This window comes from Penaeus vannamei, chromosome 22 (assembly GCF_042767895.1).
Source record: "Penaeus vannamei isolate JL-2024 chromosome 22, ASM4276789v1, whole genome shotgun sequence".
NCBI lineage: Eukaryota > Metazoa > Arthropoda > Malacostraca > Decapoda > Penaeidae > Penaeus > Penaeus vannamei.
In genome coordinates, this window is record NC_091570.1 from 30,125,880 (window position 1) to 30,136,201 (window position 10,322).

A 10,322-nucleotide genomic window follows, 5' to 3' on the forward strand; every position below is an offset into this window, starting at 1 on the left:
GAGTAGAGGAGACGGGAATGGAAGGAGTAGGGGATGCGGCGCGGGTGAGAGGGTTGCTGGCAGAGGAAGGCATGTAAACGGCGAGTGAACTGGGGAGAGGAAAGAAATGGAAAGAGAAAGAGGTAGGGACGGGCTAGGAGAGGGAAGAGAATTGATCAGGAGCAGCAGTGTCAGGGAAGGAGTGAGAGGGAAGGGAGCAGAGGCGGAGGGAAGAGAGGAAAACTGCCTAAGGGGCGGGGCACTCTCGGGGCGACATTTGAGGGCGTTGAAGAGGAGAGCAGGAGAATGGTGGAGCGAGAGGAAATGTATATAAAAGGCGGCACTCGGTGCGGGAAAGCATTACTTCCGACATGAAGCTCCTGGTAAGTCAGGTCAATCAGCGAGGTGTCAGTGAGTTTGCTTAGATGGAGAATGAGACGAGGAAAATAAATGAAATCGATGAAATACTGAGAACGTTATTCAGCGATATATATCACAATGCCTTTTCATTCTGCAGGTCTTAATCTCAACACTCGTGGCCACGTCGTTAGCCGCACCTCAGGGCTACAATCTGGGTACGCCTTCAGGACCAGGTTTTGGAATTGGAGGTCCAGGACCGGGATTTGGATCAGGAGGATGCGGTCCCGGACAGGTGCTGCATGTGGACGGCAGGTGTGTCACTCCACGTGTCAACCGTAAAGTGTATTTATATGACGCGCCACCAGCACCTGTGTCCTATGGTCCTCCGCCTTACATCCCTGAGCCAACCATAGATACAAATATCGTGTTCATCCGAACTCCCGAAGGAGGACAAGGACCAGATCCCATCGTCGTGCCTCCGCCACAACAGAAACACGTCGTGTATGTCCTCAACAAACAGACGGAGCAAGGACAGGAAGTGATTGAAGTGCCAGCACCACCAGCAAGTAGTCCTGAAGTGTACTTCGTGAACTACGCTGACGGCGAGAACCCAGTTCTTCCCAGCGGTGTTGATCTCCAGAGTGCCTTGAACGCAGCCTCCCAGGGCGGCGGTCAAGTGATTGGTGGCGGTGGCGGAGGTGTTGGCGGTGGTTTCGGAGGCAGCGGAAGTGTTAGCGGTGGCTTTGGAGGTGGAATTAGTGGTGGATTCGGAAGTGGAGAATTCATCTCTGGTGGAAGTGGCGGTGGATTCATCACAGGAGGTGGTTTCGGTGGAGGCTCCAGTGTTGTCTCGAGTCCTTCAAATCTATATACTACACCATAGAGTTTACCATCTGAACATCCTGTTATGTACTTCTAATTAACATGTTATTCATAAGAATATTATCTTGAATCTTAAGCCAGACTTGTTTTGAATTATAAATGTGTATACTGTATATATTCTTTAAATAAATAGAACAAATAAGCGAACTTTTTACCTATGTTTTACATACCAGGCAAAGAGAAACATACATTACCATATGTACACACATGTCCAGTCACATACAAACACAAGTTTAAGTTGTTTAATGCTTTGCTGTCATAAACATAAGCACCTGTTTTTTTCCCTTGCCATGTGCAGGGACAACATCATAAGAAAGGAATTCGAGTAACAAGTAAAATATTATTTGATATTTGTGTAGGGTTAGCTGAAAAAACAACAACAACACTATAACATATACAGAGGTAAAAGGAAGCATTTCTTATTGACAGAAGAATGAAATTCCTTACAGACCAGGCATCATAGTTTAATTTTTTTTTCTATGTGCAAGAAAGAAGGAAAAAATCAATAGTTTCCAATGGAATGATAAAACAGAAGGGCGATTCTTCACCTCATTTCTATTGCATAAAATGCATATGGAATCACATAAAAGTATACATACACACAAGTACACAAACAACAGCAGTCCCATGGTTTCGCATTAATAAAAGAGAGAAAAAAAAATGTAGGTCTGGATGAAAGTATGGAATAAGTTACATGTGGTAACTTCCAGTAATAAAATACAACTTATTTTTCAATGTTCCGAACGAGGCAAATTTTTCACAAAATGTTAATTCATACAAATACTACGAGTTATTGGAGGTTTAGTAATTTCTGTACCGTGAGACTGTTCTCAGCACCCTCTCCCATCCCAGCTTAGATGATGCTTAATCTATGTGTGTGTGTGTGTGTGCGTGTGCGTGTGCGTGTGCGTTAGTGTGCGTGTTTTTGTGTGCGATTGAGTGTGAGCGGTTGCGTGCATGTCAGAGGTTGGATTACGCTTGCTGACCGTCAACTCAGTTTATGCATGATTTTATCTATACTTTTTATTCCATTTTTGTGTCTAATAATTCTATTATGTTTTAATTACATTTTTTCTTTGTTCTATTTTCATGATAATGTTTAGAAGTTAGAGCTTATACGTCTTTTGCGGTCCTTTTTGTACTGCTGAGAAATAAAAATTCGTTGTTCTACTGAACCACGGGGCGTTTTTTTCCTAATCCTTTGGCATCTTTTATATACATATATATATTTTTTAATGAAGATTCTACTAAGTGGCCGTCAGTTCCATTGAGCCTAAGTGACGGTATTAATCAAAGATAGAGCTGGACTGCATGTCATATGCAGCCTAGTGGTTCTCCTTCTTGACTTTATTTCTTTCTTGAGTGTTCTACTAGTTTCTCCTTTCATTTTACCGTCCTCCTGCGTCTTGTACTTTTCTTGTACTAGCTTATCTATTCCTTTTCTTCCTGGCTTCTTTACTCATCAAACATCCTGGAACATGTAAAGATTTCCCGCCGTGACATCCCAAAAGATAATATCCCCTTGGGACAGTAACAGTAGTAGGGGGAGTTGACATCAGGGGGTGGACTTACCCTACGGATGCCCACTGACCTTCATGGGGAGGAACCTTGGCCCTTACAGCATTCCTTTTGGTAGGTGGGGTCCCCTGGGGACTACATTCCCGTACACTACATCTGTATATCAGAAGAGAAATATACAATGGTCTAAAATAAAAGATGGAATTATGCCATACACGGGAGATAATACAAATCTTTTATATAGATGTATTCCTCTTTTTACGGACTCAAAGTCTATGTTACTCAACTATCAGAAATGAATTAGTAATCATACTACTAAATTAGGAATGAGTACAACAGCAAAACATATGTAAGGACATAACATACTATAAATGTATGTATACCATTACATACTATTTGCATTAATATGTGATAAGATCACCATTCATATGATAGTACATATTTAAATTCGTGTACGGACACATATGATAAAGGACAAAAAGAAGCGTAGATGAGAGCCTGGCAAATTCAGTAAGCAGTAGAGCTGGAAAGGAGTATCCAGACTACAACGAGGATGACTTTTTCCGGGCTTAAGATACTACTCGGAATATAAGTCAGCTATGTATCCTTCATAACAGTTATTATGAAGAAAATAAAAAGGTCAAGAAGAAAATATTAGTAGACGAGAAACAATGAAAAATAACAAAGATAAAATAACCATACAAATATAAGCCTAGGGGTGAATAGTTTGAGCATGAAAAAGGACATATTTCTCTTTTAGGCATATCAGATATAGCAAGTGCGAGCGCGAACGGGATGGGGCTCGAATGACCGGGCTGGGGGAAAGGTAAAGGGAATGGAGGGTCGGTAGAGAGGATGGGGGCGGGTAGCCGGGGGGGAGAGAGAGCTGGGGGAAAAGATGGGAGTGGAGGGGAGTGGAGGAGTGGGGGTAGATGGGGCCCACCGAACCGAGCGGGGCAGGATCTGGGGCGACCTGTGAGGGCGATGAGAGCAAGAAGAGAGAATGGAGCGAGAGGAAATGTGACATATAAAAGGCAGCGCTTGGCGCTGGTGAGCATTACTTCCAACATGAAGTTCCTGGTAAGTCAGGTCTCTGTTGTGTCAGTGAGTTCGCTCGAAAGGAAAGGAATGATACGAGGAAAAGAAATGAAAACAATGATATCTTATAAAGCAAACTATGTCACTGCTTTCTCCTTTTGCAGATCTTAATCACAATAATCGTGGCCACGTCGTTAGCTGCACCTCAGGGTTACAATCTGGGTACGCCTTCAGGACCAGGTTTTGGAATTGGAGGTCCGGGACCAGGATTTGGATCAGGAGGATGCGGTCCCGGACAGGTGCTGCATGTGGACGGCAGGTGTGTCATTCCACGTGTCAACCGTAAAGTGTATTTATATGACGCGCCACCAGCACCTGTGTCCTATGGTCCTCCGCCTTACATCCCTGAGCCAACCATAGATACAAATATCGTGTTCATCCGAACTCCTGAAGGAGGACAAGGACCAGATCCCATCGTCGTGCCTCCGCCACAACAGAAACACGTCGTGTATGTCCTCAACAAACAGACGGAGCAAGGACAGGATGTGATTGAAGTGCCAGCACCCCCAGCAAGTAGTCCTGAAGTGTATTTCGTGAACTACGCTGACGGCGAGAACCCAGTTCTTCCCAGCGGTGTTGATCTCCAGAGTGCCTTGAACGCAGCTTCTCAGGGCGGTGGTCAAGTAATTGGTGGCGGTGGCGGAGGTGTTGGCGGTGGTTTCGGAGGTGGAATTAGCGGTGGATTCGGAGGCGGAATTAGCGGTGGATTCGGAGGCGGAATTAGCGGTGGATTCGGAGGTGGTGTTATTAGCGGAGGTTTCGTAAGCGGTGGAGATAGCGGAGAATTCATCTCTGGTGGAAGTGGCGGTGGATTCATCACAGGAGGTGGTTTCGATGGAGGTTCCAGCATTGTTTCCACTCCATCTAATCTTTACAGTGCACCATAGAGTTCAGCATCTGAAAATTTTAATACTATGTGCTTCTAATTAACTTGTTATCCATATGGAGTTTAAAAACTTTAATTTTTTTCAATAAAGAAAATAAGAATAGATGAGCAATTCTTGACCTATGCCCTGCTGCATAAAAGGAAGAGAAAGACAGCATACATTCATACTTATGCACTTACAAATACATTGTAAGTTGTTTTATTGCTTTGCCTTCATGGGAATGTATATTTGTATTGTTTTTTTATTTCACTTGCTAAATGCAGATACCTTCTATAAGAAAGGAAACAGAGCGAATGCATTATAGTCGAATAAAATATTATAGGTCTACCCCAAAATAAGATTAATAACTATGATAACATGTACAGAAGTCAAGAAAAAAATCACCTGGAAGCATTTCCTAATGATAGGAGATTCAAATGCTTATACAGACTAGGTCTGGTACTGTGCTTTACTCAAAGAAAAGAGTAATAGTTTTTAAGAAAAGAGAAAAGCGATTCTTTATCTCTGTTTTGCAAAATTGGGCATGGAAATACAAAAGTATATAGGTACACGCGCACCCAATAATAATAGTTTAATGGTTTTGATAAAAAAAGAAAAAAAAAATCGCATACCACGTGCAGTGATAATTAAATGAAAAGAAACCGAGGGATCATCACCGGAATTTGGTCAGATAAAAAATACGGAAATGATTTGTAGGTCCTGATAACAAAAGAAAATTATATATGGTAACATATATTTTTATTATAATTTCAAAAGATAATTTTCTTTTGCACTAAATATTAGCTCATGCACATACTACGAAACATTGGAAATTTGGTAGTGCTCTGTACATAAAAATAATAATAATAATAATAATAATAAATAATAATAATAATAATAATAAATAATAATAATAAATAAATAAAAAGTAAATAGACAAAAGATGGCATAATTCCATACCCGGGAGCTCAGGATAACGTTACCTATAACTAAAATATGTGTACTTGAGCTGTATTCGTCTTACGAACTTAAAATCTATGTTACCTTAACTTTCATACACAAAATATTGGAATTAATTTAATAGTCATACTTAAAAATAGGAAATCCGCACACTAAAATAAATATTGAGGTATATATACTATCAAAGTAAGTTATATACCATTTCATACTGTTCTCATTATGTTATGATCTCCATGCATATGACAATGTATATCTAAATATGTAGACGAACACATATAGTAAAGTAAAAAGGACTGGATAAAAGTCAATTAAATAGAAAAAAGAGTAAAGCAAAAAAGGAGTGCCCAAGCTACAGCTGGATATTTTTTTTCTGTGCTAAATACATGGCAGCCGACGGCAGTCGCGCCGAATCCGAGATACGAAGTCATGCTTTCTTTAAAACAGCTATTATGAAGAAACGAAAAATAAGAACGAGAAAATGACAGTAGAATAACCTAAAAGAGAAATGGAAGACAAGAAATAATTAAAAATAATAAAGTAATATATACATACATAATTTAAGTGTCTATGCTAAGAGCGTGAAAAAGGAGACTATTTAATCATCATCTATATCCGATCTAGAAACTAATATCCTAGATACATAGCGACGCACGTGCGCGTGCGAATGGGATGAGGGCACCAATGATTGGGCTGCGGGGAAGGTAAGGTGAATGGAGGGATGGGGGCGAGGGGGGGTAGGAAGAGGGTAGGGGCAGGGAGTGAGTAGGCAATGAAATAAAATATATTAAATGAACTAAATCAACGGAATACTGAGAGCAATATTCAACAATATGTGTCACACCGCCGTCTCTTTGCAGCTTTTAATCTCAACACTCGTGGCCACTGTGTCAGCTTCATTTCAGGGCTACAATCTAGGTACGCCCTCATGACCAAGGTTTAAAATTGGAGGTCCGGAACCAGGAATTAGCTCAGGAGGATACGGTCCCAGACAGGTGCTGCATGTGGACGACAGGTGTCATTCCACGTGTCAATCGTAAAGTGTATTTACATGACGCGCCACCAGCACCTGTGTCCTATGGTCCTCCGCCTTACATCCCTGAGCCAACCATAGATACAAATATCGTGTTCATCCGAACTCCTGAAAGAGGACAAGGACCAGATCCCATCGTCGTGCCTCCGCCACAACAGAAACACGTCGTGTATGTCCTCAACAAACAGACGGAGCAAGGACAGGATGTGATTGAAGTACCAGCACCACCAGCAAGTAGTCCTGAAGTTTACTTCGTGAACTACGCAGACGGCGAGAACCCAGTTCTTCCCAGCGGTGTTGATCTCCAGAGTGCATTGAACGCAGCTTCCCAGGGCAGCAGAGGTTTTGGCAGCGGAATTAGCGGTAGTTTCGGAGATGGTGTTATTAGCGGAGATTTTATCTCTAGAAAATGATAATAATAATAATAATAATGATAAGAATAAGAATAATATTAATGTCGATGATCATAATAATAATAGTAATAATAATAATAAAAACGGTAGTGATGATAATATTAATATGCATTACTGTAATGATCGTCAAAATAGTAACACGAACAGAAATAGAAATAAAAATAATGATATTTATAGCAATAAAACAATCATAAAAAGCTACAAATAACAAAAATCATTGTATTAAAAAAATTATAATAATAATACAGGTAATAATAATGAGAAAAATGTTAATTATCATATACCAATGATAAGAATGATATTGATAATGATGATACTAATGATGATAATAATAAGAAATAAAAGACAACAGTTTTTAATAGATGGAATAACATTCATTAAAGCTAGAAAAAAGAAAAATACAAGAAGAATGTATTTAGTTCCGTCCACTTTTAAAGAAGCCTGAATTATGTATCAGGTTACCTGCTGATGCACAGGAAGGAAATTACAAAAAGAGTATGTATAAATATTACCTTATTTGTAGTACTTCATGATTTTGTATCGGCGTACGAGAAAGTTCTTAGCTTAGTGATTCTACGTATAATCACAATTGGAATGAATTTACTCTAAGGTATAATGAAGGAGAAAGGAAAATGAAATACAAGGAGTAGAGGAAAAATATAATGTTTGTGACGTACTGTGAAGACTACACCATTATTTTCCGGGTTTAAGATGCTGCATGAAATCCAAGCACAAACTACGGCTTTCGTTTACAGTTATAACGCATGTTATCTATTTCACTCAAAGCGTAAACACATGAAGAAAAATGGGAACATGTTAAGAAAAGGAGGGGGGGAAAGCGAAAAAGAATTTAAATAAAAACGGAAGAAATGGATTCAGATCCATATGCACATACACATATACTTGGTATGATTTACAAAGAAAAACAAAATATTTTGTTCTTAATGAACATCGTATGTAGAATTTCGAACACAGGGGTAAGTGAATGGCGGCGAGTAGAGGAAGGGGAGGGAAGGCTGGGGAGAGTGGGCTTGGGGAGAAGAGAAGGGATTGAAGGGTAGGAAGAAAGCGAGTACGGGAGCTCCTAGGTCTACCTGCATACAGGCATAAGAGCGTAATTAAGAAAGTATAATATATACAGCAACAAACTCGTACATAAACGCAATCACACACCACCGCACATACACACCAATAGAGGGAAGGCACTATATTGTGCGGGGTGGGTTCTGGGGCGACCTGTGAGGGCGATGAGAGCAGGAGAATGGAGCGAGAGGAAATGTGACATATAAAAGGCAGCGCTTGGCGCTGGTGAGCATTACTTCCAACATGAAGCTCCTGGTAAGTCAGGTCTTTGTTGTGTCAGTGAGTTCACTCGAAAGGAAAGGAATGATACGAGGAAAAGAAATGAAAACAATGATCTCTTATAAAGCAAACTATGTCACTGCTTTCTCCTTTTGCAGATCTTAATCACAATAACCGTGGCCACGTCGTTAGCCAGCCCTCAAGGTTATAATCTAGGTACGCCTTCAGGACCAAGTTTTGGAATTGGGGGTCCGGGACCAGGATTTGGATCAGGAGGATGCGGTCCCGGACAGGTGCTGCATGTGGACGGCAGGTGTGTCATTCCACGTGTCAACCGTAAAGTGTATTTATATGACGCGCCACCAGCACCTGTGTCCTATGGTCCTCCGCCTTACATCCCTGAGCCAACCATAGATACAAATATTGTGTTCATCCGAACTCCTGAAGGAGGACAAGGACCAGATCCCATCGTCGTGCCTCCGCCACAACAGAAACACGTCGTGTATGTCCTCAACAAACAGACGGAGCAAGGACAGGATGTGATTGAAGTGCCAGCACCCCCAGCAAGTAGTCCTGAAGTGTACTTCGTGAACTACGCAGACGGCGAGAACCCAGTTCTTCCCAGCGGTGTTGATCTCCAGAGTGCCTTGAACGCAGCTTCTCAGGGCGGCGGTCAAGTAATTGGTGGCGGTGGCGGAGGTGTTGGCGGTGGTTTCGGAGGTGGAATTAGCGGTGGATTCGGAGGCGGAATTAGCGGTGGATTCGGAGGCGGAATTAGCGGTGGATTCGGAGGTGGTGTTATTAGCGGAGGTTTCGTAAGCGGTGGAGATAGCGGAGAATTCATCTCTGGTGGAAGTGGCGGTGGATTCATCACAGGAGGTGGTTTCGATGGAGGCTCCAGCATTGTTTCCACTCCATCTAATCTTTACAGTACACCATAGAGTTCAGCATCTGAAAATTTCTATACTATGTGCTTCTAATTAATTTGTTATCCATATGGAGTTTATAAACTTTACATTTTTCAATAAAGAAAATAAGAATAGATGAGCAATTCTTGACCTATGCTCTGCTGCATAAAAGGAAGAGAAAGACATTAGCATACATTCATACTTATGCACTTACAAACACATTGTAAGTTGTTTTATTGCTTTGCCTTCATGGGAATGTATATTTCTTTTGTTTTTTATTTCACTTGCTAAATGCAGATACCTTCTATAAGAAAGGAAAATAGAGCGAATGCATTATAGTCGAGTAAAATATTATAGGTCTACCCCAAAATAAGATTAATAACTATGATAACATGTACAGAATTCAAGAAAATTAAATCTCCTGGAAGCATTTCCTAATGACTGGAGATTCAAATGCTTATACAGACTAGGTCTCGTACTGTGCTTAACTCAAAGAAAAGAGTAATAGTTTTTAATAAAATAGAAAAGCGACTCTTAATCTCTGTTTTGCAAAATTGGGCATGGAAATACAAAAGTATATAAGTACACGCGTACCCAACAACAATAGTCTAATGGTTTTGATTATATATATGTATATATATATATATATATATATATATATATATGTATATATATATACATATATATATATATATATACATATATATATATATATATATATATATATATATATATATATATATATATATATATATATATATATATATATTATATATATTTCGCATACCACGTGCAGTGATAATTAAATGAAAAGAAACCGAGGGATCATTATCGTAATTCGGTCAGATAGAAAATACTAAAATGATTTGTAGGTCCTTATAAAAGAAAATGATATATGGTAGCATATATTTTTATTATAATTTCAAAAGAAACAACTTTTCTTTTACACAAAATATTAGTTCATGCATATACTACGAAATATTGGAAATTTGGTAGTGCTGTGTAT

General features: G+C 39.9%; 4 protein-coding genes across 5 annotated transcripts in view; all 4 read left to right on the forward strand.

The window, feature by feature from the left end:
• LOC113816743 (uncharacterized) overlaps positions 1 to 1,375 on the forward strand; it is a 162,201-nt gene extending 160,826 nt beyond the window's left edge. Inside the window, exons 1-2 of one of the 2 annotated variants that reach the window (XM_027368803.2) lie at positions 216 to 362; positions 497 to 1,375. In XM_027368803.2, coding sequence (XP_027224604.2) covers positions 351 to 362; positions 497 to 1,222 — 738 coding nt within the window. In that variant the 5' untranslated portion in view covers positions 216 to 350 and the 3' untranslated portion in view covers positions 1,223 to 1,375. Of the gene's footprint in view, positions 1 to 215; positions 363 to 496 lie in introns of those variants that run through there. The other variant, XM_070136799.1, reaches the window with a different exon arrangement.
• A 2,329-nt stretch (positions 1,376 to 3,704) lies between these two features.
• LOC138865673 (uncharacterized) lies at positions 3,705 to 4,826 on the forward strand. The gene is made up of 2 exons (XM_070136787.1): positions 3,705 to 3,819; positions 3,942 to 4,826. Exons 1-2 carry the CDS (start codon positions 3,724 to 3,726, stop codon positions 4,722 to 4,724), a joined length of 879 nt encoding a protein of 292 aa, XP_069992888.1. The 5' UTR covers positions 3,705 to 3,723; the 3' UTR covers positions 4,725 to 4,826.
• Positions 4,827 to 6,662: 1,836 nt separating this feature from the next.
• On the forward strand, positions 6,663 to 7,106 carry LOC113816747 (uncharacterized). Its single transcript, XM_070137066.1, has one exon. It carries the CDS (start codon positions 6,663 to 6,665, stop codon positions 7,104 to 7,106), a length of 444 nt encoding a protein of 147 aa, XP_069993167.1.
• Positions 7,107 to 8,369: 1,263 nt separating this feature from the next.
• On the forward strand, positions 8,370 to 9,450 carry LOC113816741 (ATP-dependent RNA helicase A-like). The gene is made up of 2 exons (XM_027368801.2): positions 8,370 to 8,444; positions 8,567 to 9,450. The coding sequence occupies exons 1-2, from the start codon at positions 8,433 to 8,435 to the stop codon at positions 9,347 to 9,349; spliced, it is 795 nt and encodes a 264-aa protein (XP_027224602.2). The 5' UTR covers positions 8,370 to 8,432; the 3' UTR covers positions 9,350 to 9,450.
• The last annotated feature ends 872 nt before the right edge of the window (positions 9,451 to 10,322 follow it).